The sequence below is a fragment of the Hylobates moloch genome, unplaced genomic scaffold (assembly GCF_009828535.3).
Source record: "Hylobates moloch isolate HMO894 unplaced genomic scaffold, HMol_V3 SCAFFOLD_12, whole genome shotgun sequence".
Taxonomy (NCBI): Eukaryota; Metazoa; Chordata; class Mammalia; order Primates; family Hylobatidae; genus Hylobates; species Hylobates moloch.
The window spans coordinates 48,564,461-48,592,439 of NW_026652287.1; the positions used below are offsets into that span (position 1 = coordinate 48,564,461).

Consider the following 27,979-nt stretch of genomic DNA (forward strand, 5'->3'; position numbering starts at 1 on the left):
TGCCAGCCAATGCCAGCCTGTCCACTCGACAGAAAAACACACGCTGGCCGCCTGCCCCAGGGCGTTTCCAGAAGAGAAATTTAATCTAATTTACATACTTCTAGGTACATCAATAACCAAAATGTGGCCACTGAAAAAAGTTAAAAGGTCAATCAGCTCCCGGCTTCTAGCTGGCCCAGGATTGCAAAATAAAAAGATCCACGTTCCTTATTCTCTACACAAAACGCGTTTTTAAAAAAGTGAAAGGTCTAGGGAGCTATACATAGAAAGCAACAGTGAAAAGGGAGAGGGAGCAGGAGTGGGGGAGGAGAGTCCCACCCCCCAACCCCACCCTCCAGGGCCCCAGAGCCCCTGAGGCTCTTTGGGGGGCCTTGACATGGCAGGAGGCAGCTCTCAGCTCTGAGCTCTTCCCAGCTGGGAAGGCCCCTCTGGGGGGCAGCCAACAAGGATTTCCGTGGCATTGTGGGCTCAGTGGGGGGCTCCCAGGCCCCAGCAGGCCCCACAGAGGGAGCGTGGCTTCCCCTGAGCAAGCACCGTGGCATGATGTGGTCGTTCAACCCAAGAACTGGGGGTCCGGGGCAGGTCCCGGGTCTCACGAGGTGCGTGTGTGTGTGTTCGCATGTACATGCGTGTGAGAGGATATTCACGGGGGAGAGAGGGAACCAGAACAGGGGTCTTTGGGGTCTTTGCAAATGGCCACGGATGGCAGACATTGCCCTGCCTGGCTGCTAGACGGGGGAGTGCTGTCCTCCCCTGTGACCAGATCGGCTGCCACCAGAGACCTGGCTGCTGCCCCTGCTGGACCAGGTGGGCATGGGCTGAAGGAAGACATCCTGTGGCCCCAGAGTCCTCGGGCTGGGGGAAGGGCGGCTAGCTGGCTCCCGGCGCCCTGGCTGTAGTGTGCCCGGCCCCCAAGGGGCACCGGTTTGAGGTTTTGGCTTGCTCCTTTGGAAACGGAAAGAAAGAGGAAGAGGGACAAGGACACAGAGGAGGAAGAAGAGGAGACAGAGGTGGCATGAGACGGGATCTGGAATGCTTTTGTGTTAGGGAGCCTCTGCCACCGCTGTCTGTGCCTGCGGGGCCTGGGACTCCTCAGGTGGGGGGTCCACTTTGGAGAAGTTCATCTCCAGGATGTGCCGCTGTAAGTGCCGCACCCACTCTTCCTGGATGGAGAGGGGGCCCTGGAATTCCACCTCACAGAACCTGCATGGGGGAACAGAGAGAGGAAGTGGCCAGTGCTGTGAGGAGAGGCAGAAGCATAGCCTTGCCAACATCCCTGGGCACACCTGCTGCTACTCAGTGTGGACAGAGCCAGCCCAGGAGGCGGGGGAAGAGGGACCCAGAAGTCAGGCGTTTCCCGTGGACAGCCACCTCCACTCACCATGGGGTCATGGTAGGGTCTCACAGAGACCCCTGCCTCTATGCTCAGAAGTCACTGGTGCCAGGTAAGGGCTACTGGCTTCCAGGTACCCCTGCCATCTGGCGGATACATAGAATCTGAGACGGTAGAGGGCACAGAGAAGCAAATCCTACCCAATGCGCCAGGCCCCCCTCCTCCTCCTGTCTTCCTGGCACCTAAAAAGCCCTCACAGCACAGAGGCCTGGAGCCCAAGCTCCATGGCTCAAGACGTGGCTTTGACTCTGACTTCTGACTTGGCTTGTATGGCCTCAGGCAAGTCACCTCACGTCTCAAGAGTCCCAGTTCCCTGCTCTTCGATGTACTTGTGGACTTTGGTAAGAATTAACTAAGATCTACTTTTTTCTTGAGCCAGACACTAGTTGAGTGCTTACTTACCATGTGCCAGGCAGTTCTGAGTGCTTTATAAATATTAAATTCACTTACTCTTCGTAACAAATCTGTAAGGTAGGTTTGTTATCAACCCGCTTTTGTGAGGGAGGAAATTGAGGTAAGGAGCAGGTAAGTCCTTCCCTGAGGTCACTAAGCTGGTAAGTGGCAGAGTTGGGATTTGAACCCAGGTCTATGCAGGCTACAAAGCTCAGGGTGTCAGCCGCCTTTAGCCTGAGCCCCACCACACCCAAGGGCAGCCACTGAGGCGACACCTCCCAGCTTCCACCAGACCCTATCCTGTTCCAAGGCTCCGGGTGACCAAGGCCCACTCAGGTGGTCTCCCTCCCTCCCTCAGGGCCAGCCTACCTGCATTTGAGGGTGTAGATGTTGCCCACGAACTTGACAAGTGATGTCTGGGGGGGCCGGGGCACCAGGGAGGGGACCGGCCGGACTCGGGGTGGGGGTTGCCGCACCTCCTCCAGCTTCTGCTGTAGGTCATTGGTGTCCTCGCCTCCCCGGGCTGCGGAGGCATCTGGAGGGCGGGCTTGTCGGCGTTCGAATTCTAAGGTGGAGAGAGAGACCGGAGATGAGTGGGAGGGGTGGATGCTGCAGAGACTTGGAATACACAAGAGCTGAGGACTGATGCTACCTGGATGGGTGGGATGGGGAACGGATGGGTGAATGGGTGAGCAACTGGAGAAAGGACTTAAGGGCCACGGCAGAGCGCCTGGGGAGTGGCCGGGTGGGCCTGACAGGTGCCCGCTGCACTCCTGACCCTCCTCCACCAGCACTCACTGTTGATGTTCTGCCGCTGGTGCTCCTCAGCCTTCACAGTGCCTGGCGGGCTGGCTGCTAGAGGCCGCTCACCACTGTCGGCTGCCCGGCCAGCCTCGGGCCCTGGCTCCCCTCCGGCACTGCGGCCGACCACGGCCAGGCCCCCAGGTGCCAGCCCCAGGGACGGCCGCTTGTCACTGTCACGGCCATGGCCGGCACTGCGGAACTTCTTGGTGAAGGGGCGGCCGCCCTGGATGTAGCTGCGGTAGGCGCCCACCTTCTGGGGCCGGTGCTTGATCCACTCGCTCAGTGTCTCGATGGGTGAGCCATTGACGCACCACTCGGTCACGCCGAACTGCCGCAGGTGTGCCCGTGCGTGGCTGGCCAGGGCCTTGCGGTTTTCAAAGTAAAGGCCACACAGCTCACAGCAGGCCTCGGTGGCTGCGGGGCGGAGGGGGTGCTGCTGAGTCAACGCCCGAAGGGGGCAGGTGCACCCAAATGGCCCTGCCCAGGCCAGGTGCCAATCCCGCCTCCCACACAGACCCAGCCATGGGGGCCCCACTTGGGGTCAGTGTGCACGCTTGTGGCATTGCCTGGCCTGGCAGGCCCTGGCGGTCGCCCTCCCGGGACCCTGCCGCCCGCTGCTTACAGGAGTGGGAGGTCTTCTCATGAAGGGTCTTTGCCTTGAAGGGCAGTTCAGTCTGGATGTAGGTCTTGGCCTTGACCTCTGCTGGGAGGAGGCGGTCCTCCTGCAGGGGCCGCTTGGCTGCCACTGAGCCCAGGTAGCCAGTGGCTGAGGGCTTGGCCCCAGTGATGGGCGTCAGGCTGAGCTCACGAGGAACCTGGGCCGGCCCTGCACCTGGTTTGCCTGGCCGGCCAGCCAGGGGCGACAGCGGCAGTGGGGACTGCACGGGCCCAGGGGCCACGGTGGGAGGCCCGTCCTCAGCCAAGGCAGGGGCCAGGTCTCCAGCCGGTGGCTCCTTCTTGATGAGGCATGGCTTGGACTTCTTCTTGAGGATCTCTCGCAGTGTGTCGATGGGCGAACCATTGACGGACCACTCGGTCACACCCATCTGCCGCAAGTGTGAGCGCGCGTGACTCGACAGGCCCTTGCGGTTCTCGAAGAACTCGCCGCAGAACTCACAGCGGATGTCGCGCACCGGCTCTGCCCGGGACGCTGCAGGGGATCCAGGGTAGGGGGAAGGAGGAGGAGGAGGAGGAGAAGGAGGCGGCGGCTGCGGGCAGGAAGCCTCCAAGCTCAAAGCCTCCGTATCAGTGCCAGCTGCCTAGCTACCCCTGTCCACGCCACCCACCAGACCGCAACAACTTGCTCTCTCATCTGGGCCTCCAGAGGCCCTTTTTACATCTGGCTCTTCTGCTTGTTCTGTCACTTCAAATTCTAGCTGGCTTCAAGATATCTCCCTGTATGATCCTGGGCAAGTCACTTTCCCTCTCTGAGCCTGTTTCCTCCACTGCAAAATGGAGATGAAAACCCTTACCTCCCAGTGTTACTATGGGAGGGTCTAAAATGGGAACAGCTCTGAGCATGGGGCACAGAGCTGGTACACAACACACGTGAGCGCTAAGGCACAGCCTGGGATGCCCTCACCTGCTCAGCACAAAGTGGGCATCCAATCAACCCGAGCAGAATGAACACAGTGCTAGTGTGACAGGCAAGTGAGCAAGTGACATTACAATGACGGCATACAGAGTTTTCTGTAACCAGGTGCCGTGCTAAGTGCTTTATCCCACTTAATCCTCAAGAAAACCAGACAGAGTTGGGACTATGCTGATCTCCATCTTCCAAATGAGGAAACTTGCCCAAGGTCACATAAAGCTAGACTGTGGAGGAACAGAGATCTTAACTCACACTTGACTCCAAATGTAAAACACTGAATTACCAAAAATGTCAGAAAGACACAGTTCAGACGTTCACTGCCAGTCCCTACGCGCCTGCTGTAGCAGACATCACTAATGGATCCCCGCAGTCTTTCTCCCTAGGAGTCTGGCTGGCAGCCACTACCAATCGATTGAAATGGCACAAGAGATGGAATCTTTCTGCTGTCACTGAATGACACGATCCTGCTTCTCAAATGAATAAAGGACAATTGAGTAGCAGCTCACTTGCAGGGGTCGGCGTAGCAGGAATACACAGCTAACCCTGTGTCCTCTCTACCTGCGTGTCCTCCCTTCCAATTCAACCCTAGGCACTCTGGATACCCCCAAGGGGAGGCAGGGAGGAGACCCCTCCAACTGTTCTCCCTGCCCTACTGCAGGGTCACACTTACACAAGTTCAGGGGTGTCATGTCTTCCCGTGGCGCCCCCCAGGGACCCTCAGATGGGTGCAGTTCCCCATGAAGGGCCCCCGGCAGCATCTCCCGCTTGATCTCCACCCGTATTTGTTCAGGCTTCAGCTTCTTGGGCAAGGAGGGTGCAGCCAGGCCTGGGAACATCTTTCGGGCCGTAGGAGGAGGAGAGGCAGTTGGTGAGTGGCCCAGAGGGCTGCCCGGTGGCGGTGGCAACTTCTTGGCCAAGGGTGAGATGTGAAGGTCCGAGGGGCTGCGGGCTTCCAGTGAGCTGCCAGGACCTGCGCCGCCCATCATCTTGGTCAGGGCTTTTGGGCTTGGCCCTGGTGGGTTGGGAGGTCCACCAGGCCGAGACTGGGTCCGTCTCTTCAGGATCTCCCGCAGCGTGTCGATGGGCGAGCCATTGACGTACCACTCGGTCACGCCCATTTGCCGCAGGTGGGAGCGCGCGTGGCTCGAGAGGCCCTTGCGGTTCTCGAAGAACTCACCACAGAACTCGCAGCGGATGTCTCGTGCTGGCTCTGGGCCTGAGGCTGCAGCAGGAGGAGAAAGGGGCAGTTAGCATCGTGGAACTGCCAGCATGGTCACCTGCAGGAGTGTCCTGGTCGGCTGGGCGTGGGCGGCAGCAGCATGCCCACAGGTTAGGGTGCGGAGGGCAGGTGCAGGTAAGGGAGTGGAGGAGCGGGGCTGGGGGCCAGATACCCGGCAGGAGTGAGGGGAGGCTCCAGAGAGCACATGGGCCCTCGGTCCTGGCGGAGGAGGATGGAACCAAGATTCCATTGCTCTGTGGGTCCCAACAAGGACAGGGTAAGGCAGGGAGGCAGCCTAGGTGCTATGTGCCATCCAGACAGGGGCAGATGTGGGTGCTCTGCACACTAAAAGGCAGGATCTCCCAGCCTTGGCCTTCATTCTCAGGAAGGGTCACGGAGGTTAAAGGCCAAGAGAGAGGGCCTAGCAGCCCACTGACAACAAGATCTCTGGGCAGAACCGGCCCACTGCCAAGGGCCCCTATCTACTCCCTGCCCCAGCAGGGAGGGGGCTGTGACCCCCCCCCCCGGGAGGGGCTCCAGGGCCCGCAGTGAGGAGGGGGCAGCTGAAGCGAGAACCTACAGAGGTTGAGAGGAGACGGCTCCACATCAGAGGCCCAGAAAATGCCGGCGGCTGTGGCGGCCGAGAGGTCCTGCTTCCCCCAGGGGCTGGCCATACCCGCGGCCTTCAGCTTGGCCTTCTTGGCCGGCGGTGGGGGGGGAAGCAAGGAGAGGGCCGCGGAGGTGGGAGGCGGCCGCCCCGGGTGGGCCAGGGCACCGCGCCTGGGTGGGAGGCGGATCTGGACGCCGTCCCTCCTGATGAGCCCGTGGAGCACGTCTATGGGGGATCCCTTGGCGTCCGGATCGCTGACGCCCAGGTGGCGCAGGTGGGCACGGGCGTGGCTGGACAGGCCCTTGCGGGTCTCAAACCAGGCACCGCACAGCTGGCAGTCCAGCTCTCTGCCCCCGTCACTATCTAAAGCTGCGGAGACAAAACACAGGGGGGGTTCACGGCCGCCACCTTGGCCGGCCTTGGGGGCCTGAGGCAGGAGGGTCTGGTGTGATTTTTGGCTGCTCAGGCAGTTGGGGGGTCCAAGACTCAGGCCGCAGATTTCTTTTAAGTCTGGGAAGCAGGACATCCTGTTTCCTGCCTAGACCTTTGGCATCAAGGGGAGTGTAGAGAGCTTAAGGACGTTGGGTAGACAGGCAGTGACCAAATTCTAGGTAATTGGATACTCCCAGACCCTCTCCCCTAGGATCCCTGCTATGGGAGCCATGTGGGGGCGATGGTGGCTGCTGGGCTCATGCAGCCAAGGGCACACCTGCTCAAGGCCCTGCCCCTGGAAGCACGGCAGACTCAGTGGAAGCAACTTCAAGGGAACATGAGGTGCCAAATGGGGGGCTCCGTTGGGCAGGGGCTGAGACCCTGGGATCACCCCCAGACTCTAATGTCCACAAAGATATGGGAAAGCCTGATGTTGTAAGGGACGTCCTTGTTAAACCTGCTCACTGCACCTGGAGGGTTTCTTCCCAAACCCTGCCTGCCATGCCCACAGGCAGCCCAGGAGGTGGGGCTTCACCGGCAGGCGCAGAGAGCTGCCTCTGCATGGTGGACAGCCAGGAAGACTTGATGACAGGACCAATCGTGGGCACCTCCCATCAGGTGATCCCCTGTCTATCCAAGATGCTTCCAACTACCACTGAGAAAGCTAGGCCACAGGAACCCTGGTTACCTTCACTGCCCCTACCCACAGGCCCAGAGAAAGCCAAGAGCTGCCCCTCAGTGGTGAGCATGACCCTGGCAGGCTCATCAGCCGCAGTGAGGCCTTCAGGGGAAGATCAGCAAAATAAAGTAGGAGGCACAATCCACATCCAAGGTGGCCCAAAAGGAGATGCAGAGCCTCCACCAATACTCTGGCCTGGCCGTCCCAGGACATGGGAGCTATAGTCCCCACCGCCTCCACCCACCCTGGGCCCTGTAGCCCAACCTGAGGTCCCGTCCCTCCCAGCACCAGAACCTCCCTCGGCTCTTGGGACCCACACTCACTGAGGTTCAAGGGCCCCTCATCCTCAGACTGAGGCCACTGTGCCTTTGGGGAGGCCGGCCGGGGGCTCAGGGACAGCTGGGGGCTCTTGTCCTCAGGATTCTTAGGGGTAGGGGAGCCCGCCAGGGCCAGTGGTGTCTTTTTGAGGAGTGGAGAGCTGGGCGGGTGGCCCAGGCCCTTGGCCGAGAAGCCGGGAGGCGACTTGATGGCTTTGTTGACAGCAGGGACATCCAAGGGCTTGGCCAGGGTGAGCAAGCCGGGCCGGGGGGCCCCGGCGACCACCTCCTTCAGCGAGCTGGACTTCTTAGCCAGGCCTGGGGGCAGCCCAAGGTGGGCATCAGGCAGGCCCTTCTGCTTCACAAGCTCGTAGAGGAGGTCGATGGGTGCGCCGCTGCTCTCTGACTCTGCCACTCCCAGCTGCCGCAGATGGGAGCGCGCGTGGCTGGACAGGCCCTTTCGGGTCTCAAAGCAGGCACCGCAGACCTCGCAGGTGGTCAGGCTCTGGGCTGAAGGGCAACACAGAGGCCGGGAGAGCAGGCTGTGAGGCCTGCGGCCCAGCTCTCCCACTTCTCCTCCCCCGAGAGTCCCACTCACCCAGGCTCCATGGAAGTGTTTTGCCTCTGTCAGGCCCCCCAAACCTCACAATGACCCTAACAAGGCAGAGAATAGCTTGGCTGCTTTGCCAATAAGGGTTAGAAACTGAGACTCAGAGAGGGAAAAGTTGTGCCCAAGGGTACACAGCAGGAGACAGAGCCCTTCTGTCATCCAGCCAGTGGGACACCTTTCAGAACCTTTCAGGCCTACTGGGTGCCCTGGCAACAGGTTCACACAAACGCTGACCTGCCAGCCACATGCTTCACTGAACTAAGTTCTAACCACCCTCTGTGGCTCAACTCCTGCCTGAAACACTGGTCCTTGCAGTCTCCTGCACCCTCTTCCACAGAGCCTTTATCCTTGCCTATCTGCTTCTCTGTCTCCCTGTTCCCCAACTTGAATGGCCCTCAAGAGCAAGGGCCAAATCCATTTTGCTCCTCTCACCTCCCCGGAGTCCACCCCAGGGCCCGTCACTAGTCAATAACAACCTTAGGATCAACAGACGAAGAAATGGTGTCATGCGAGAGATTGCACAGCTAGCAAAGGCCAGATTCAGCAAATGAGCTGGGTCTGAGTATGAGCTCTGGACCACCACGCCCACTGCTTCTGGACGCTGTCCCTCGCCCCGTGAGGGTGCAGCTCAGGGCCATGCATGCCCAAGACAGTAGAAGTTCAAGAGAGAAGACAGCTGAGTGCCAACCTTGGTGCCTCAAGGTGCCACAGGGAAAACTGCGGGCAACCTGGGGCCCCACATTAACCCCAAGGCACGAGAGTGCCCCTATGAGTGTAACCAGCCTGGCCAGCATCCCCTGCCATGCCACCTGGGCCACTCACCCTTGAGGTCCTGCAGCTCCTGTTTGCTGCCATGAGGAACCTCTGCAGCCACTTTGCTGCTCAGTCGACTGGCCACCTGCTCCAGGGCCCCAGGGACAGGCAGGCTCTTCTTAGGGAGAGAGGGAGAGCCCAAGTCCATGGCCACCATTGCGTTTTCCTCAGAACCCAGGCCTGTGGGTTGGGAAGACAGGCTCAGCCCAGACAAGTTTCAGGCTGTCTATCGCCAGAACTAAGAAGATGGCCTTCTTCCTTATCCTTGATGTCTGCTCTCACTCTGCGAGGCAACTCACCCCAGGAAAGCTGAGGTTCCACCCATAACCCCCAGCACCAGTCCAATGCAGGGACACTGAGGCTGCCACTGACAGCAGACACCAGCAGCTGCTTCCACACACTACAGCATGGACAGGTCTGGGGTGTAATGCAAATCTGAGCCCAAACTCCCATCCCGGGGGATCTCAAAAAAAAAGATCTCTCTGGGCAGGACTTGTGAGGGGGAACGTCTGTCTGTCTTGAGGGTGAGGGTGGGAGGCACTCAGAAAGGGAATTCAACAAAACACCAGGGTCAGGAGGCTGGAGAGGCCACACAGAGGCAGGGAGCCAGGGAGCCAGGGACAGGGAGGTGGCTTCACAGCACTTGTGAGGAATCTCCACCAGACAAGACAGCTGGGGCTGCAGAGACAATGGGGGACCAGGGGTGGCCTACTCATCACAAGCTGGGCCCTAAGTGGGGTAAGGTGAGAACCTGATGTCTGCGCCTACAGCGATCTGACTGCGGAGAGAAACAGCTGGAATTACAGAACTTTGTGTTAAGTTTCTGAGACATCTATCAGGCCCGCAGCATCCCTGGGTGAGGAGTGTGTGGCAGAGGGAACCAAGGGTGAATTTTCACGTCTAGTTTTTCAAAGGGGCCTGGGAGGCCAGTTGAACTCCTCTGAGTTCAGAGGCAAAGGCTCAGAGGATGAAGGAACTGTGTGTCCGATGGGGACTTGGAGGCGTTCAGTGGGATGTAACGGGGCAGGGGGCCATGTAGGTTCTATGCTCAGTTTGAGTCTCACAGAAGCAAAGAGCAGGCGCTGAGGACTGGGGCACCGAGGACTTTGTCAAAGTCTCCGGGTCAGGTGGGCGCGTCTGTCAGATGGGGCAGGGCTGAAGTGAGTTTCCGCACCGGACGGACCGGAACCGTGGCAAGGGACGCTCCCGGGGCTCCAAAGGGGGCAAGGGACATCTGTCAGACGGGGCAAAGGTCTCGAGGAGCGGCGGAAGAGTGTTTCTGAGGCCTGGGACCCTGCGAGCGGCGACAGAAGGCTCTGGGCCCACACAACTAAAGGGCCTGGGGGAGGGGGAGCGTCCCGGAGACTGGACGGAAGGCGTCAGGGGCGGCGGCACCGGCAGGCGGGATTCCGACCTTCCCCTCCCCTCACCCCGGCCGGAAGGGCCGGGCCGGCCCCCCCCGGCCTCGGCTCGCTTCCCCCGGCGGGGTGGCGGTGGTGGGGCGGCGGCGGTGGGGGGGGGGGCGGCGGGGGCTGGGGGCCCGGTTGCCCCCGCGGGCGCGCGCTCCCGGGCGCCCCCCGCGCGCGGCCCCGCCGCCGCCTTGCTCTCCGCTTTTGTCACTCGGCACTGGGCGGTGGAGGCGGCCATCTTGGCTCCGGCGCACGCGGGGCGGCCGCCCCAGGCGGGAGCAGCCGAGCGCCGAGTGCCGAGTGCTGCTGCCGCCGCCGCCGAACCCGCTCCGCCCCGCCCCTCAGGGCGCGCCCAGGTTGGCCTGCCGAGTGCCGAGCGCCGAGTGCCGAGCGCCACGAGCGAAACCGTTTGTCTGGGCCCTGCGGGCGGACGACTGCAGCTGCTGGAAGCTTGTCGCGCGCCCTGACTAGCGGATGCACCCACACTGGGCGCCCAGCGGCCTCTAACCGCCACTCCAGCCCAGTCCCTGGACATCTCTATCCCTAGGATGGGAATCTTCCGGCCTCACTCAGACCCCCTTAAACAACGTCCAAACTCTTAGGAGCCCCGACGGGCGGAGCTAGGACCTGCCCTAGGACCCTGCCCCATTCCCTTTCCGGAAAGTCTCCACCTCCGAGTCGGGGATCCTGGAAAACACCTGATCTCCAACCACAAGAATTCCTCCAGTATCATCCTGTTATCCAACCGTCCCCTGACGGTGCCGTTCCGCAGACCTAGGGAACCCCACACGGCGGGCACCACATTTCAATCACCGCCTGCTTCTCTCCGATTGTCCCTAGCTGTTCCTTGACAGTTGGGTGGGGCTAGAATCCGACCATTGCCCCGCCCCCAACCTGGCACCCGCCCCCTCCTGCCCACTTAGGGAGAGGGGGCAGGCTTCTAACGACAGCCTTGCAGCGCCAGTGCCCAGACCTAGCCCTAATGTTGCATATCCTTACTTAAGGCAAGGCTTCCAGGATCTTCCCAATCACTCCTTAACCGCCAACCCTCTGCCTCACAGTTATTCACTGAAAGACTGGTCATAGCTCTCCCTCCCAAGGACAAGGCCAGGGCAGTGCCAAACCTGGCTCCTCTCATCCGTAGGCTGATTCCTTATACCCCAGTGCCTCCTGCACCCCTAGCCATCCTCAGAGCCAGCTCTGTCTCGCAGCCACCCCTGAGACACTAGAAGCCAGATGTGGGTGAGCTGAATGCCCGGGGGGCAGCCTTTAGCAGAAGTAAGAAGCCTGAGGTCAAGTCCCCACTCTGCCCCTTCCTGAGGTGTCACCTCAACCAGCCGCTGTCCTCTCTAAACCTCCAAGGAGAGGGGGCTTTGATAGCCCCACCCTCCCCTTTGCAGGCTCCTGAGTGCCCTTCAAGTGGGCTTGTGAATGGGTCTGACTGAGCTCAGAGTACAGGTCTAGGTAGGACCCCAGCAGCTGCAAGTAGGAATAGTACCGAAGGGGCTGGGTGCGGTGGCTCACGCCTGTAATCCCACCACTTTGGGAGGCCAAGAGGGGTGGATCACTTGAGGTCAGGAGTTTGAGACCAGCCTGGACAACATGGTGAAACCCCATCTTTACTAAAAATACAAAAAAAAAATAGAAGGAATAGTATCAAAGGAAGCCCCAGCCTCCAGCAGTCCCAGGGACAATTTCCCCTGTTCAGACACTCTCCATTCCTCAGAGCCCAACTACTTTTCGTAGCCAAGTTCTCTGCCTTGTAAAGGGTCGTGCAAAGTCAGGCTGTGCAAGACTGGGCCCTTCACTTGTCCACTCCCTTTGCAGTGCCCAGTCCTGGGCTCCTTCACCAAATAGGACTTATGGATTTCCAAGCCATCCTCCACTAGAGACACCACCAAACAAGCTGCTCAGAAGTCTAGCTCTACAGCTGTGTGGCTGTGGCAAAGAAGATGACCTATGGTTTCCTTATGCTTAAAACAGGGACATGGCTGGCGCGGTGGCTCGTGCCTGTAATCCCAGCACTTTGGGAGGACGAGGCGGGTGGATCACGAGGTCAGGAGATAGACACCATACTGGCTAACACAGTGAAACCTCGTCACTACTAAAAATTAGCCGGGTGTGGTGGCATGCCCTGTAATCCCAGCTGCTCGGGAGGCTGAGGCAGGAGAATCACTTGAACCTGGGCAGCGGAGGTTGCAGTGAGCCGAGATGGCACCACTTCACTCCAGCCTGGGTGACAGAGTGAGACTCTGCCTCAAACAAACCAACCAACAAACAAAAAAAAAACAGAAACACAACAATCTTAGTTGTACAGACTTACATTGAGGCATAAATGAGATAATACATGTTAAAATCTTAGTACAGGGGCCAGGCGTGATGGCTCAGGCCTCTAAATCCCTGCACTTTGGGAGGCTGAGGCAGGAGAATTGCTTGAGCCGAGGAGTTCCAAACCAGCTTGGGCAACAGAGCAAGACCCTGTCTCAAAAAAATAAAAAATTAAAATTAAAAAACCTTAGTACATAGCAAGCATTTGATAATGGAGGAGCATATCAGGTATGCCAGACAAAGCAAACATTGGTTGAAAATCTAGACTCTAGGCCGGGTGCAGTGGCTTACGCCTGTAATCCTAGCATTTTGGGAGGCCGAAGCGGGCAGATCACTTGAGGTCACGAGTTTCAGACCAGCCTGGCCAATGTGGTGAAACCCCGTCTCTACTAAAAATACAAAAATTAGCCAGGCGTGGTGGTGCACACCTGTAATCCCAGCTACTCGGCAGGAGAATCGCTGGAACCTGGAAGTTGGAGGTTGCAGTGACTGAGATCGCACCACTGCATTCCAGCCTGGGTGGCAGAGTGAGACTTCATCTCAAAAAAAAAAAAAAAAAAAAAGAAAAGAAAATCTAGCCTCTAGGCTGGGCACAGTAGCTCACGCCTGTAATCCCAGCGCTTTCGGGGCCTGAGGCAGGTGGATCACTGGAAGGCAGGAGTTTGAGACCAGCCTGGCCAACATGGTGAAAACCCATCTCTACTAAAAATACAAAAATTAGCTGGGCATGGTGATGGGCGCCTGTAATCCCAGCTACTCAGGAGGCTGAGGCAGGAGAATCATTTGAACCCTGGAGGTAGAGGTTGCAGTGAGCCAAGATTGTGCCACTGAGCTCCAGCCGGGGCGAAAGAACGAGACTCCATCTCGAAAAAAAGAAAAAGATCTAGACTCTAGATCTGCACTATCCAATAAGATCCCCACTAGCCTGGCACTAGCTTCATTTCAACTTCTTAACAGCCGTACATGACCAATGATGTCCCTGTAAGACCGTGCAGGTATCTAGAGAACATTTCCAGCCATCATCTCAGAAAGTTCTATATAACAATGCTTCTCAAGATAGAAGACGTCATTAACAGCAAAGAATCTGGGGCCCAACTGCCTGGGTTTTAAATCCCTATTTCACCCTTTCCAGCTGTGTGACCTCGGGCAGGTTAATTAAACTCTCTGTGCCTCAGTTTCCTCATCTGTAAAGTGGAAGAAATAATAACACCTGCCTTATAGGATTGTTGTGAGGATGTAAATGAGTTCATGTTTGTAAAGTGCTTAGAACGATGTCTGGCTCCCAGTAAAAGCTCAGTAAGCATTTGTCAAAGTCACTGGCAGGAAAGATAGTGAAAAACTGGATCCAGAAAGAGACCTGGCCCAGATCCTGAGTGAAACAGAAAGGACACCTAAATAGCAGGGTGGTTGTAAGAAGAGTCATCAACATACTTTGTAAAGTGACTCAAAATGCTTCCAGGAAAGCTGAGCGGCTGCCCCTCCAGCCCCGCCCCTCCAATGCTCTGGGCCCCCGGGAAGGATGGAGCTCCAGCACAGCCCGTCCCCTCCCCTTACCATCTCCATAGGCTGGCCCAGGGTCCTCAGCCCAGGTGGGTGGAAAGGGCACCGTGAGAGGTAAGCGGGGCCGACGGGAGGTCAGGAAGCTGCCAGGTGGACCCCCAGGCTCTCGGCCCAGGGGGCTGGGGGGCTGCTCAGCAGCAGAGGTGGCCAGCAGCTCCTGCAGGATGTTGATGGGTGAGACAGTAAGCTCCCAGTTGGTGATACCGAAGTCACGTAGGTGGGCCCGGGCGTGGCTAGAGAGGCCGGCCCGTGTGTCGAAGCCAGCCCCGCAGAAGTCACAGCGCATCAGGCTGAAGGTGCCTGGGTCAAAGTTGGCCACTGTGGAGAGAGGACAGGACTGCCTGAGGTGGGGAGGGGGCTACTCCCCAGCCCCAACCCCTCCCCATACTCAGGGCTTCACCCTGGACTGCCTTTCTTCCCTGTGGCTGTCCCTTTTGCTCCTGCCTGCCCCTCAGCTCTCAGCTCGTGCATCCTCCCACCCCATTCCAGGAAGCCTGACCCTCCCAGATACCCCCTTCCCACATCTGGCAACATCAAGGAGGGACCTCTCCTGCAAAAACCCTTCTCCAGGGCCAGGTGCGGTGGTTCACGCCTGTAATCCCAGCTCTTTGGGAGGCCAAGTGGGAAGATCTCTTGAGCCCAGGAGTTTGACACCAGTCTGGGCAACATAGTGAGACCCCATCTCTATAAAAAAATTAGCTGGGCATAGTGGTGCGTGCCTGTAGTCCCAGCTACTTGGGAGGCTAAGGTGGGAGGATTGCTTGAGCTTAGGAGTTTGAGGCTGCCGTGAGCTACAGTTGCCCCCATGGCACTCCAGCCTGGGCAACAGAGCAAGACCCTGTCTCTTAAAAAGAGAAAGAAAGAAAAAGAAATGCTTCTCCAGTTGTGGACCTGCCATCTTCTGTGAGAGTATTTGATTAATAGCCTTCTCGTGACTATTTTTACTCACGATCACCCAAGTGCTGTAAATTAAATATTTGTTGGATGAAGAAATGGACAAATGGATGTAATGCCCTCTGCTGGGAGCCTTCTCTGAGCCCTGCAACTGGAGTTAGGGAATTTGTCTCAGCTTCCCCAGCCTCCTGGTTCTCCCAGCTTTCCCCGCATCTCAGCTCTGCTCACTCAGTGTCGTCACTGCCTGGTTTCCTGGTTGTCCACCCCTTGCCCCCCATCCCTAGTGCGTAGACACACACACACACACACACACACACACACACACACACACACACACACACTCAAACACCATACTGGCACCTCCCCAAGTGGGCTTTGTGTCTGCCAATGTCAGAACCACCTAGGGTGCTCCTGTTGGAAACAGACTTCTGGAATCAGAGCCTTGTACTGTGGGAACTGACAAACCCAGGCAGCCCCAGGGGGTTCTGAAGCTGGCCAGGGTGGGGTGGAGGGGGTCCCACCACTCCTGGACTGGGCCATGAACTCCAAGAGTACAAGAACTGCTATTCTGTCCACTGCCGTGTCCCCAGGTCCCCAGAACAGAGGGGAACCTTGCTTAGTAAATATTTGTTGAATGGAGGAATGAATGAAATTCTCTGCCCGAGGCTGACTCTTCTACCCACACTCCTTCCTCCAGTGGCTGGAATGGCCAGGGGACTGGGGCGTCTCCACACATCCACCGACCAGGTGGCCTTTACTGTGGCTCCCAAGTCTCTCAGGAGCAGAGGCCCCAATGTCCCCCTGCTTGGCGCTAAGGGAGAGAATTTAGATCAAGGGTGGATGGCCAGCCATGTGTCTCCTGGGCCTTTAAAAGTGAAGCTGCCCTACCTTTTTTCTTCTTCTTCTGGAAGGAGAACCTGCGCTCAATGGCCTTCACCTCCTCAGCGGAGATGAAATGGCGCACATTGTAGCTGACGCCCACGCGGTTCAGGTGGCCCCGGACGTGGTTGGCCAAGCCGATGCCATTGTGGAAGCGATCAGGGCAGTAGGGGCATTTCCGCTCCTCGTGCTTCAGTGCCATGGCCGGGTCCCCATCCAGCAGTGTGTCCAGCCCCAGCGGGCCGCCCAGCGGCGCGTCCAGGAGCAGGAAGTCCAGGGGGTGGGCGCCTGCCAGCCCCAGCTCCTCGGGCTGCAACCTTGGGGGCACCCTGGCTGCCGCCATGACCTGTGGCCCCAGCTTTGCCACCAGCACAATGGGCACCATCCCTCGGAGCTGCTGCTGCTGCCCCTGGGTGGCCTCTGCTGCCTGCAGGGCCTCTCGGAATGTCTGCTTCAGCTCCAGGGCCGGCTGCGGGATGAGGCTGGGGGTGGCTAGGGGTGAAAAGACCCCATTTTCAGGGGAAAAATCCATCTCGGAGGTCAGCACTACGTCCTCCTCTTCCTCCTCCTCCTCCTCCTCCTCTTCGCTCCAAGGATGCCTCCGTTCCCGCAGCCCTTGTGGGTGGATGGTGCTTTTGTTTCTCCCGAGCTGTAAGGAGTAGGGGGTGGATGCTAGAGTGGAGGGAAAGGCCAGCCTTCCGAGAGGCCTCTGGCCCGTGCCATGCGGGAGTGGCTTTGACAGCGGGAAATCTCTGATGCTCAGCTGCTGGCATCCTGGGCCAAAGGCCAGGCTGGGGTCGTATCCAGCAGGGTTCTCCCGCCACATGGGGGCCAAGGACGGCTCAGCTTTGCCAAAGTAGTCCACAGCAGTGTCAGGGAAGCAGGCGTGAGCATCCTGGCTAGTGCCCGGCTGGCTGGCAGGGTCCTCCTCATAAGCCTCGCCATCCTCCTCCCAGTGGGGATGGGCATGCACCAGCCTCACGTGCTCCCTGAGCAGGCTCTCGCTGGGCGCAGGGAAACCACAGAAGACACAGGCGCTGAGGCCAATGGCAGCTCCGTAGGGCTGATAGAGGAGGGCGCTGGCCTCAGGGCTGGGGCTGCCAGTCCCGCTGCTGCCTCCAAAAGGCTCCTTGGCAGTCTGGCCTGGGGGCTCACGCACGTGCAGCTTGGCATGCTGCACATAGGCCCTGGAGGAATTGGTGCCAAAGACACACTTGGGGCACTGCAGCCGTGCCTCCCGGCCCTCGTCTCCTGGAACTTGCTTCAGCTTTTGGATCTCCTCAATGATCTTCTCCCGGGAGGCCTGGTGCAGCTGTCGGTGCTGCTCCAGGGCAGTGGGGTCGGCAAAGGCCCAGCCGCACTCGCCACAGGCCAGTGGGGCCAGGTCCGCAGGGGGCTCCTGGCCTGGGGCTCTGCGGTGCTGGCTCATGTGCTCCAGGAGGTGCTCCTTCTGCTTGAAGTAGATGCTGCACTCGATGCATGGGAACACGGCCGGCTCCTCATCCTCGTCCTCATCTGGGCTGGCCACCCCTTCGGCCACCTCCTCCAGCAGCTCACACAGGTAGGGCCCGGTCCGGATTGGGGGCAGTAGCGGCTGCAGGCGCTCCACAGAAGCCTCCGAGTTCACTGTCCAGGTCTGTGTGGCTACCTCCGAGGCTGACGTGGGTAGGCCCCACTCGGATGGCTGGGCCAGCCCCTCCAGGTCCTCCAGGTCTTCTCTGCCACCCACCACCGCCATGTCCAGCGTCTTCGGGGTGTCTTCCACTGGCACAAACACCCTTCTGAAGGGGGCGAGGGGTGGTGGCTGGGCAGGCAGGTCCAAGTGCAGCCCTGCGTCCTGAGGGGATCCCTGCTCGTCCTCATCGTGGAGCCAGTCGAACCTGGGGCGGCCCTTGGCATGTTTCTCCAAGAGCCTTGGTTCCCCCCGGTGGTGTAAGAACCTTCTAGAGCCCTCTAGCTCAGCGTGGGGTTTCATGGCTCTCACAATGACCGAGTCCTCAAATCTCCGCTCAGATAGGATGCCCTCCCCAGCCTCCTGGACAAGGGGGTGCTCCCAGGGCCCCCGGCCATCAGGGGTGCCTGGGAAATGGCCCAGGAGATGGGGTGGTGGAGAGCCCGGCCGGAAGTCCAGGCTGCCTCCATCCCAGCAGCTGCAAGGAAGTGCCAATGGGGACAGGTTAGCCAAAGGCCGCAGTTTTCCTTCCTAGGGTGGTGATGGGGGTCCTCCCAGGCCGTTTGAAGCAGGCCCCAGAGATCCAGCCCGCGGGTGACAGGGGTGTGGGGGTGAGGGTGGGAGGTAGGGGGAGTCCACGTGGATCCTTCTGGACCTATCGGGTCAAAAGCCAGGTTCAACTGCTAGGATGCACCTGTCCACAAAGCCTAGCCCCGCTGCATTGTGGGGGAATGTACAGCGACCACCCCGGGCCACACGGGGATGTGGCCACCTCTAAGAAGTCTGGTGGCAACAGTCAACTCTCATCTCTCCCCAGGGAGGATCCAAGCCTCTCATCTGTGCTCCAGGTTGCTTCTGTCTTGGTCCTCCCCAAACTGGGGTGATTTTGCTAATTTAGTTTCACCTCTCCCCCAGATTTGGTGATTAACTTTGTGGCAGAACAGTTCAAACGAATGTTCCTTTTCCCTGCATCTCCCCCTCCGGAAAGGCAGAGTCAGGAGAGGTTGAAGGTCCCTGCTAAGCCTTTGCCCCAGTGACCCTGACCTTCTTGGGCAGAGGTTGGGGGGGGAGTGGGGTTGGGGGAGGCAGGGTAACCACTCTGGGCCTCAGTTTTCCAATCCTGAAATTGGGGGTAATTCCCAAGAACTGGGAACCCCTTTGTCCTTATACAACATCTGTGGAGCTTTCTCATAGCCATCATCAACAAAAGGTGCTTGCAACACAAGGCAGGTGCTTATTTAAATGCTCACAACCACAACCTTTCAATGACCCCACAGGGTGTAGGGTGAAGATGACACAACTCAGTGCTTGAGAAATGCTTTGTTTCACCTCATGCCTGGCCCAGTGTGGGTTCTTACTATGACCATTTGAGATCGGTTCTCCCTTCCTTTTCAAGATCCTGCCTCCATCAGGGGATGCCAATCACGCTTATGGAACAGATGTGGAAAATGTTCCATTCAGATGTTGGGTGGAGACCATAAGGTCACCTTTCTAAGCTCCATCACTGACATGCGATACTAACAGGACCATCCTCCTGGGGCCGTGGCAAGGATTCAGTGGGGATAAACACAGGTTCAGAGCATAGCTCATAGCGGCTATTATTAATTAATTAATAATATTATTGTTCATTCTGAGAGCTATTAGTAATCCTGATAAGCTTACTATGACCTGGCCAGGCATGGTGGCTCATGCCTGTAATCCCACCTCTTTGGGAGGCTGAGGTGGGTGGATCACCTGAGATCAGGAGTCCTCGACCAGCCTGACCAATATGGTGAAACCCCATCCCTACTAAAAATACAAAAACTATGCGGGCATGGTGGCAGGTGCCTATAATCCCAGCTACTGGGGAAGCTGAGGCAGGAGAATCGCTTGAACCCAGGAGGTGGAGGTTGCAGTGAGCCGAGATCGCGCCACTGCACTCCAGCCTGGGCGATAGAGTGACACTTTCTCAAAAAAAAAAAAAAAAAAAAAAAAAGATGACTATGACTTATTAGCACCTGCCAAGCCATTTAATAAAGGGTAGGGACCATCAGCATTGCTCTTGATTCCTGCTCTCACCCAATGCCCCTTGGATCCTCAAGGCGAATTCATGAGATGCATCTTATGGACTCCATTTTGCAGATGAGAAAACTGAGGACCAGAGAGGCCTAGTATCATTCTAAGGGTCACCTGGCAGAGAGAGGACTCCAAGGGTCCAACATCCAGGCTCCTGCCCCTCTGGCCCTGCTCCTGGCAGGGATAATGAGAGTTGACCCTCTGTGTTCATCCCAGACCTCCCCCAACCCCAGCACACGCCCAGGGGCTTGCCTGCCGGGAGCTGCCTCCTCCTCCTGCCTGGCCTCCTGATTCCCTCCTGTCCCCTTCTCATTCCCCAGGGGCTTCTCTGGGGCCTGGGCATGTCCTGCTTGCCCCCCTGCCCTCCCTGAGGTCAGGGCCAGCATGGCACTCACCAGCTGCTGATCCGATGGGTGGCGGAGGTGGCACGGGGGAGGGCTTCGCTGAGGCCGGGATGGGGCTGCCCGTCTGCAACAGAGAGGGGAGACCCTGAGGGGCTGGGGTCCCCCTGGCCGGGGCCCTCCACACCCCAGCTCCAGGAGCCCTGCCAGGTGCCTCGGAAAGGCCCTGCTGGCTCCCAATTCCTCTCCCTGAGAGGCCCGTGGCCTCTGTGGTCCTGAGCCCTGAAAGGGGTTTCTTTGGAGGAGTCCCCTTGGCTCTCCTGGGGGACCCCAGGGGCTTGCTGCCTTCCAACCCTCCTCTCTTTCCCCCAACCCAGCAGCCAGGGTGGTTTTTTACAAGCCTCACCCTAGTAAAAACTCACCTGGCTTCTCATTATACCTATAATAAGAACCAGACTTCTATTTTTTGAGACAGAGTCTTGCTCTGTTTCCCAGGCTGGAGTGCAATGGCGCGATCTCGGCTCACTGCAACCTCTGCCTCCTGGGTTCAAGCGATTCTCCTGCCTTAGCCTCCCGAGTAGCTGGAATTACAGGCGTGTGCCACCATGCCTGGGTAATTCTTCTGTTTTTAGTAGTGAGGGCGTTTTGCCATGTTGGCCAGGCTGGTCTCAAACTCTTGACCTCAAGCGATCCACTCACCTCGGCCTCCCAAAGTGCTAAGATTACAGGTGTGAGCCACTGTGCCCAGCCTAAAAACCAGACTCTTAGCAGCCACCTACAAGGCCCTATGAGGTCAGACCTCTGCTGGTCTCTCCAACCTCCCATCTCTCTCCTGGCCCTTCAGTGCCTCCATTCTGACTGTATGGGCCTCAGGAAGCCCCAAGCCCACCTAACTCTTTTGGGCCTCAGGGCCTTTGCACCTGCTATGCCTTCAGCCTGGGACACTCATCTCTGACCACCTAACTCAAATGAGCCCCTATGATTTTCTCTCTCAGCACCTGTTTCATTTCTTTCTTAGAACTTTCTGAAATCACCTGGCTCTTTCTTGGGATGACTGCTTGCTGGGTCCCCCACTAGCATGTAGTCGCAGTAGACCAGGTACTTTGTCGGCTTCGTTCACTGTAGCATCCCAGCACCTGGCATGCAGCAAGTGCTCAGCAAATCCTTGCCAGATGATGAACGAGGCATCTGTTCTAACCTGAGCTGCAGAGAGCCCATCCCTGCCTTTTGCACCCTCTCCCAGGCCTATGTCCTGAAATCCAATCCCCTCCTGGGACCCCCTCCCCACCAACACAGATGGAGCCAACTCTCTATTATCCGCCTGTGGAGCCAATGCCTGGAGCGACCACAGGAATCCTGGCCTGCATCTCTGCCCGCCACACTTGCCTGACGCGGGTAAGCTTGCCAATCGGGGAGCAGGCCAATTGCCCGGGCCAAGGTTAACACACTGGGGGAACTTGTGCCCCATCCAGAGCCTGACAGATGCAATTGTTGGATTAGCCTCAATTTGAGGATGGTCCAGAAAAAGGGATAGGGCTGGGGCGAATTCTTTTTCCAATCCCTCATCATCCAGTTGGCCCAAGAAATTGAGAGCTGACTGTTGAGAGTCAAGGGATAAAAATGGAGGTAGGGTGGGGAGAGGGTGTTGACCAGAAAGGTGTGGTTACTGGCTGAGGGTCCTTCCTCTGAACCCAAGAAAAGGGTTGTAATTGTTATGTGACCTCTGGAATGGGTGGTGGGGGTATGGAAATTTGCATCATCTACAGCGCAAGGTGTCTCAACATCAGCGCTATTGGCATTTGGGGCCAGATCATTTTCTGGGGTGGGGTCCATCCTGTGCATTGCAGAATGGTGAGCAGCATCCTTGGCCTCCACCCTCCAGACGCCAGCACCTCCCCAGCCCTCAGTCATGACAACCAAAAGTGTCACCAAACATTACCAAAGTGTCCCCTGGAGGGGGAGGCGAATCACCCCCATTTGAGAACCACCGGGATACACTGATGGGCAGCAGAGCTATGCCTGGGTGCAAGGGCTGGTTTTAGGATGGGGGTGTTGGAGAGGGCGTTCAGAGTTGGGAAAGAAAGGCCTGGCCCAGCCAAGGGAGTAAGGCTCCCAAGAAACAGGGTCTCTAGAGAACATGTGAGTCATAGATTTGACTTTTTTCAGGAGAGGCCAGCCGGTTCGCATATAACCTGCCCTAGCACGACCTAGAGGTGTGGGTCTGAGGTCCAGGCATCCTGCTTCTGAGGTTCTAGGACCCCAAGCTCCCAAGATTCCGGGCGTCCCAGATTTGATGATTCTGCGATTGCCGTTGTCCAAGAATTCCAAGAGCCAGGGGACCGCGTGGCCTCTTTGTCTGAGCAATTCCAGCGAGGCTCCTATTTTTAGTGGCAGTGACTTTGGAGGAAGCAGGCCAAGCAGTGCCCTGTGTCCAAGACACCTTGGGGGTGGGGGCTTCACCCAGAGGCCTCCACAGCTGATGGGGATCCAGGAGTCCCTACGGGTCAGATGAGGTACTAGGTCGCAGCCCTTAGGCAGTGGCCATGCCAAGGGGCTCCTGCCGTCTGGGTTCCCCGAGAGAGTTTGCAAATGCTGATGGCAAGGGGTGTCCATGAGCAGCCTGAACTCCAAGCCTGGGGTTCAACTTGGTCGAGTGGCCAACAACCTAGATTCTGGAGCCAGACAGATCCGAGTTCAAGGCCCCAGGGGTGCCCTGAAGGGCGTGCCTCTCCCACTCTGAGCCTTGGTTTCTTCCTCTGTGCAACGGGAACAGCCACCGACCCAGTCTCGCAGGGCCAGCAATGGGTGCCAGCAAGATCGCAGTAAATGCTCCATCCAGAGAAGTGGCGGTGGAGGGGAAGAAGGCTGGTGGGAGGCCTGGGGGATCAGGGCTGGTTCAGCGATGTCTCAAGGGGAAAGCTTGTGGCTAGACCCCAGAGCCTCAGGCCCAGTCACTCCACGCTCTGATTTTCTCCCCAGGCTGGGGCCCCAATACGGCAGAAATGATATGTCATTTGTCCCTGGGTGCCCTGTCCCCAACACAATGCCAGGCATGTACCAGACTCTTCATCAATCCATACAGACCACCTCAGCCCCCTGAGTCTTTTCTGAACCTGGGAGGCCCAACCAGAGAGGTAGGAGTGGCAGAGGAGGTGTGGGAGCTCTGGGTAAACAGCCGTAACGGGGGACAGAGGAGGAAGCGGGCACACCCCTGCCCAGGCAGAGAAGTTTGGAGGTGGCCACTCCAGTGTGCTCTTGGGGGGCTCTGAGGGCTGAGTGGGGATAAAGGAAGGCCCAGGCTTTGGGGTGGAATAGCAGCCCCAGAGCCTGTTCCTATTTATAGGCATCACAAGACTAGTAGGGCAGGTGCCCGCATCCCGGAGGGGGAGATCAAGCGGGCAGAGAGGGCAGTGGGAGAGACGTGGTGTCCCAAACCCAGGCATTCTTCCAACATCCAGGCCATGACCTCACTCCAAGTCAAGCCATTCCTACCCCTGCCCCCAGCTGCTGAGGGAAACCTCAAGGGTGGGCCTGGCCCCCCTCAGCAGCCACATTTCTCTCCTCCCCAAGCTATAAAACAGATGCACGTATGAGACCCTGGGTGATTCCTCAGGGGGAGTGAGGATGCACCTACCTGCCTGCTTTTCCCCTCTCCCCAGACCTGGGGCATCTTCAAGGTAGAAAAGAGATGTCCAATCCCTTGGAACCAGACCCAGAGAGGACCCTGGGATCCCTAGAGCCTGTACCCTCAGGCTCCCACAAAATCAAAGTCCCCGCCCAGCCCTGACTGGCTGTACGACCTGGCACAAGATCCTGCCTCTCTCTGAGCCTGTTATTAACTCAGTTATTAATGGCTTAGAGGAGGGGATTCCTAAGTTTCCCTGAGTGCTGATACTCTGGAGTTGGGTGTACCCTCTGCCCTCAGGGGTCTCACCTTGCCACCCCACTGCCTGACACCTGCAGATGCCACCAGCTTCCTCTAAGCCTTTGCATGTACGCAGCCCCCTGCCTAGATGCTTGCTTCCCCTTGGTCTGGCTCATTGTCCCTCATCCTACCTCTCACTTCCTGCAGGAACTCCTGGTTGCTCCCCACCAGGTACAATCCTCATCACAGCCCCACCCGCTGTGTCATAACACCTGGTGACATAACACGGGGTCATAACACGGTATTGTAACATCTGTCTCCCCAGCCTCAGATGGGGGGGTCTATGAGAGCGAGGATGGTGTGTGCTCAGTCACCACTGTGCCCCAGTGTGTGGCCTCTAGAAGGTGCTGTGTATTTATAAATATCTGAGCATCATGAGTGGTAAAGGTGGCCGGAGCAGGTCAAGGATCTGCGAGGATGCAGCAGGGTGGTTAAGAGTGACGGCTGTCAAGCCATGTTACTCCCTGGCTAGGTGACCTTGGGCAACTTATGTCACCGCTCAGCGTCTCAGTTTCCCCATCTCTGACACGGGATAATAATAATGAAGGCTACTCCACAGGGTTCTTTGGAGAATGACAGAAGAGGATCATGTAAAAGCCTTGGCACAGAGGAAGCCCTTGATGAGGTGTTTGGAGATGGGGGCGGGGGTTCTGATGCATCAGCCCACTGTTTTCCAGGCATACCAGCCTCCTGCCAGGTCCTTGGACACGTCAGGCTCTTCCCCACCACAGGGCCTTTGCACTGGCTGTTCCCTCCACCCAGAATGCCCTTCCCACCATTCACTCCATGCTCCATTCAAATGCCACTCTATCAGGGAGGCTCTCCCAGGTCTCCCAGGCATGATCCTGGCACTCTGTCTAATGTCTTCACAGCATCTGTCACTACCTGTCTTTCTGATATTTGCTTAATCGCTTGTTGTCCATTTCCCCTACTAGAGTGTCAGCCCCTTCAGGGCAGGAATTCTTGCCTCTTTAGTTTACAGCTGTCTTCCCAGCACCTAGCACATACCCTGGCATACCGAAGGTGCTCAGTATTTAATGAATGAATAACACGTCTGGAGGTGGGGAGAGTGTGAGATACCTTTTTGCTGGGTAAACCGAGGGGTGGCCAGCATCGCTGACTATCCAGCCTCTCCCTAGCCACTACAGAAGCTGTTTTGGCCCATGGCTCAGGAACAGGATACACCCAGACAGCCAGAGGGAGCTGGGATAGACTGATGGGAGTGGGGAATACCTGTGGAACAAGTGGGCTGGGGGCAGGGAGTTTGGGGTGCTGAGATGGGCCTCTGGACCCAATTAGTATGCTCAGAGGAGGAAGCCAGGCTAACCTGAGTTCAAGTCCCAGCTCCACACGACCCAGTGGGGAGCCTTGGTCTGGTCACTGGCTCCCAGGACACCTGTTTTCACAACTGTCAAATAAGAAACTAAACAGAGTGCAAAGAAAAGGCTCTGGACCCAAGCGGAATCAGCATCCCAGCTCAGCCACTGCTGCGCTGGGTGACTTGGCTCTCTCTGAACCTTGGGGAATGGGCTGGATGCTCCCTGGGGGCCACAGGGCCCATTCTCTTACCAGAGATTCCACCTCTGCCATCCAGAATGTCTCGGGGGCCCTCCTTGGTGACAGGCAGGTAACGGGTGGACCGGAAGATGCCACCTTCCCCCTCAGCAGCCTCGGCCCCACCCTCGATGTTCTCCCTCGGTGCGGGGCCGGGCAGTCTCTCTGGGCCTCGGGGACGATCTGGTGCAGCCAGGCTGCCTGCCAGGGACCCCTCCATCGGATCTTCTTTGCTTGGATCCACTCAGCTGCTGGACCGGCTCAGCGGGGCATTGTGGGCCTGGGGACAGAGAGAGGGAAGTGCTTAGGGGATGGAGGAAAGGGAATTGGCCTCAGTTTCCCCTCCCTCAAAACCTCGGTCCTCACCTTTGCAGCTTACTGCCTCAGTTTACCTCCCAGCCCAGGGGAGCTAATGGTGTTCAGACCTTTTCCACACACCTTCTATCCCAATGGCCCCTGCCCTCAGCATGCCTCCATCTCCCCATCAATAACTCCTCCCCTTTATACAGATCCTGCACTGCCTCAGTTTACCCATATTGACACATGCACACTCAGCCACCTGGTTTTCTTCCATCAATCTTACCACTTCTCCAGACGCCTCCCTTCATTCACACACAGCTGCACTTTCCCCAGTCCTGCCCTCACATCCATGCACACGCACATCCTACTGCCATGCCTTCGTTTCCTCGGCAAGAATCCTAGCCACTTGTACACTCCGATCCTATACACCGTCAGAAGTCTCCCATCACTACCCCTTTACTTTTCACCATTGGGTTGTCCCATACCAATGATCCCTGCACTTTTCCCACACTCCAACCCTTCCCCCACACAGGACCTTAGGGTTCTCCAGCGTTAACCCCTTCACCCCCCTCCACACACACAGCCTCAAGTGACCCCAGCATTAACCCTTTCGCTTCTCCCCAACATTATCCCTCATGCATACCCAGCTTGGGCTCCTCCATTTCCCCCACCCCCCAACCAAGATTGCTCTAGTCCTCGGGCGAAAGAAAACGATGGGGCTCCTGGTCCAGAAATGAGGACCCTGGGGAGCGGGGGTTGTCCTCTCTACCTATAAATACCTTCAAGGTAACGGCGGAAAGTGAAGGGCAGGAATGAGGCGCCCTCCCCAGGGAGATGGTGGGGAGGCCGGGCCCAGGCAACCGGGGCGGGGCCGGGGCTCCAGGCCTGGTTGCAGGCGCTGCCCTCGGGGGCCTGGGGATTCCCAGGGGGCTCCTCCGTGGGCTGGCAGTCTTGGTGGGGGTCCCTAGCCAGGCCCGGAGGAAGCACCTGCGGTTGTCCACCGGGTGGGAACTGCCCGCGGGGAACGGGCGGGACCGCAACTTCGGAGCACTTTGGCAGCGTGGGGAGGGGGCTCCTACCCGGACGCCCCCCAGGGGTCGCAGAGGTGGGGGCTGCGCCGCGCAGGCCCACTCCTCGGGGGTCCAGGGTCCGGGGGATGCGCCCTCCGCCCGTGCACCCCGGGGCAGGAGACCCCGCGGGACGCGCCGAGGTAGGGGGGACACCTGCCCCAAGACCCCCGCCCCTCCCCCCACCTGCACGGCCCCGCCCCCGACCAGGCCCCGCCCCTGAAGGCCCCGCCCCCGCCCCGGGGGGTCCCGCCTGGCCCGGCCCGGCCCGGGCCTCCCCCGCCCCGCTACGGCTCCGCCCCACCCGCGGGCTCCCCAGGCCGGGCCGGGCCTCACCGGGGAGGCGGCGCCGCCGGCCAGGTGCCGGGGCTCGGAGCTCCCCTCCTTGGTGCGGCCGTCTCTGCCGCTACCGCCGCTGCCGCTCCCGGTGCCGGTGCCGCGGCCTCCGCAGCCGCCGCCGCCTCCACCGCTCGGGGGACATTGTCCCTTTAAATCGCTCCCCCCGCCGCCCCGCCCCCCCGGCGCGCCGCCGTGACCTCAGCGCGACAGCCCCGCCGCGCCGCCATGATGGGGAGGTCCGGGGCGCCCCCCCTAACCCCCCCTCGCTGCCCCGGGGGGGCGGCCAGCGGGCGCGCCGCCATGTTGGGAGTGGCCAAGCGGGTCACCCTTAAAGGGCCCGCACGGCCTGAGTCCAGGGAGAGGCCCCGTTACCATGACTACACCCTTGTCGTCCCACACCCAATGGCTCCTTATCATCCCACTGGTACTTCCAATGGTATGCTCGCTAAAAGCACTAAAAGAGTGGGGAGGGGGCAGAGAAGTTCCCCCATGGGTCATTGATGGGTCATTGATAGGTCATTGAAGACTCCACCCAGCCAATTTTTAGCCTTTTGTCCCCTGCCCCCCATCAGCTACCTTCCAACCACAAGCTCACTCCCTCCTTCCCAATCATCCATGCTGGACTTCAGCATCTCCATGCCCCTAGAGTTGCCCTAGGTCTTCAGTCCTAAGTCACCTCCACCCAGTTCCCAGGATCACAGCTTCCAGGACTACCCCATCAGACACACATCATGGCCTGTTGTCTTGTCTTATCCACCATGTATCCAGATATCTAACCACCTAGCTATCTCATCC

At 58.5% G+C, this 27,979-nt stretch overlaps 1 protein-coding gene across 8 annotated transcripts; it reads right to left on the reverse strand.

Annotated features, from left to right (window-relative positions):
• Positions 1 to 54: 54 nt before the first annotated feature.
• WIZ (WIZ zinc finger) lies at positions 55 to 27,297 on the reverse strand. 8 transcript variants are annotated; one of them, XM_032169996.2, is made up of 13 exons: positions 27,182 to 27,296; positions 25,494 to 25,758; positions 20,054 to 20,126; positions 15,941 to 18,081; positions 14,153 to 14,476; positions 8,871 to 9,041; positions 7,445 to 7,948; positions 5,981 to 6,379; positions 4,852 to 5,403; positions 3,213 to 3,740; positions 2,585 to 3,004; positions 2,156 to 2,351; positions 392 to 1,203 (listed from the first exon to the last, which is right to left on the reverse strand). In XM_032169996.2, the coding sequence occupies exons 2-13, from the start codon at positions 25,696 to 25,698 to the stop codon at positions 1,044 to 1,046; spliced, it is 5,673 nt and encodes a 1,890-aa protein (XP_032025887.1). In that variant the 5' UTR covers positions 25,699 to 25,758; positions 27,182 to 27,296; the 3' UTR covers positions 392 to 1,043. The 8 variants fall into 8 exon arrangements, with proteins under 8 accessions (XP_058282050.1, XP_032025887.1, XP_032025882.1 ...); XM_032169991.2 differs by lacking the exon at positions 8,871 to 9,041; XM_058426067.1 differs by lacking the exons at positions 5,981 to 6,379; positions 8,871 to 9,041; positions 27,182 to 27,296 and adding an exon at positions 26,766 to 27,005 and having other exon boundaries at positions 55 to 1,203.
• Between the last annotated feature and the right edge of the window lie 682 nt (positions 27,298 to 27,979).

Coding starts and splice junctions, on each gene's coding strand:
- WIZ (XM_032169996.2), bottom strand. CDS start 25,698: ATGGAGGGGTCCCTGGCAGGCAGCCTGGCTGCACCAGATCGTCCCCGA. Junction 9,042..14,152: donor TGGGCCAGCCTATGGAGATG/GTAAGGGGAGGG, acceptor CCCAACCCACAG/GCCTGGGTTCTGAGGAAAAC. Junction 7,949..8,870: donor GGAGCTGCAGGACCTCAAGG/GTGAGTGGCCCA, acceptor GTTGCCCTTCAG/CCCAGAGCCTGACCACCTGC.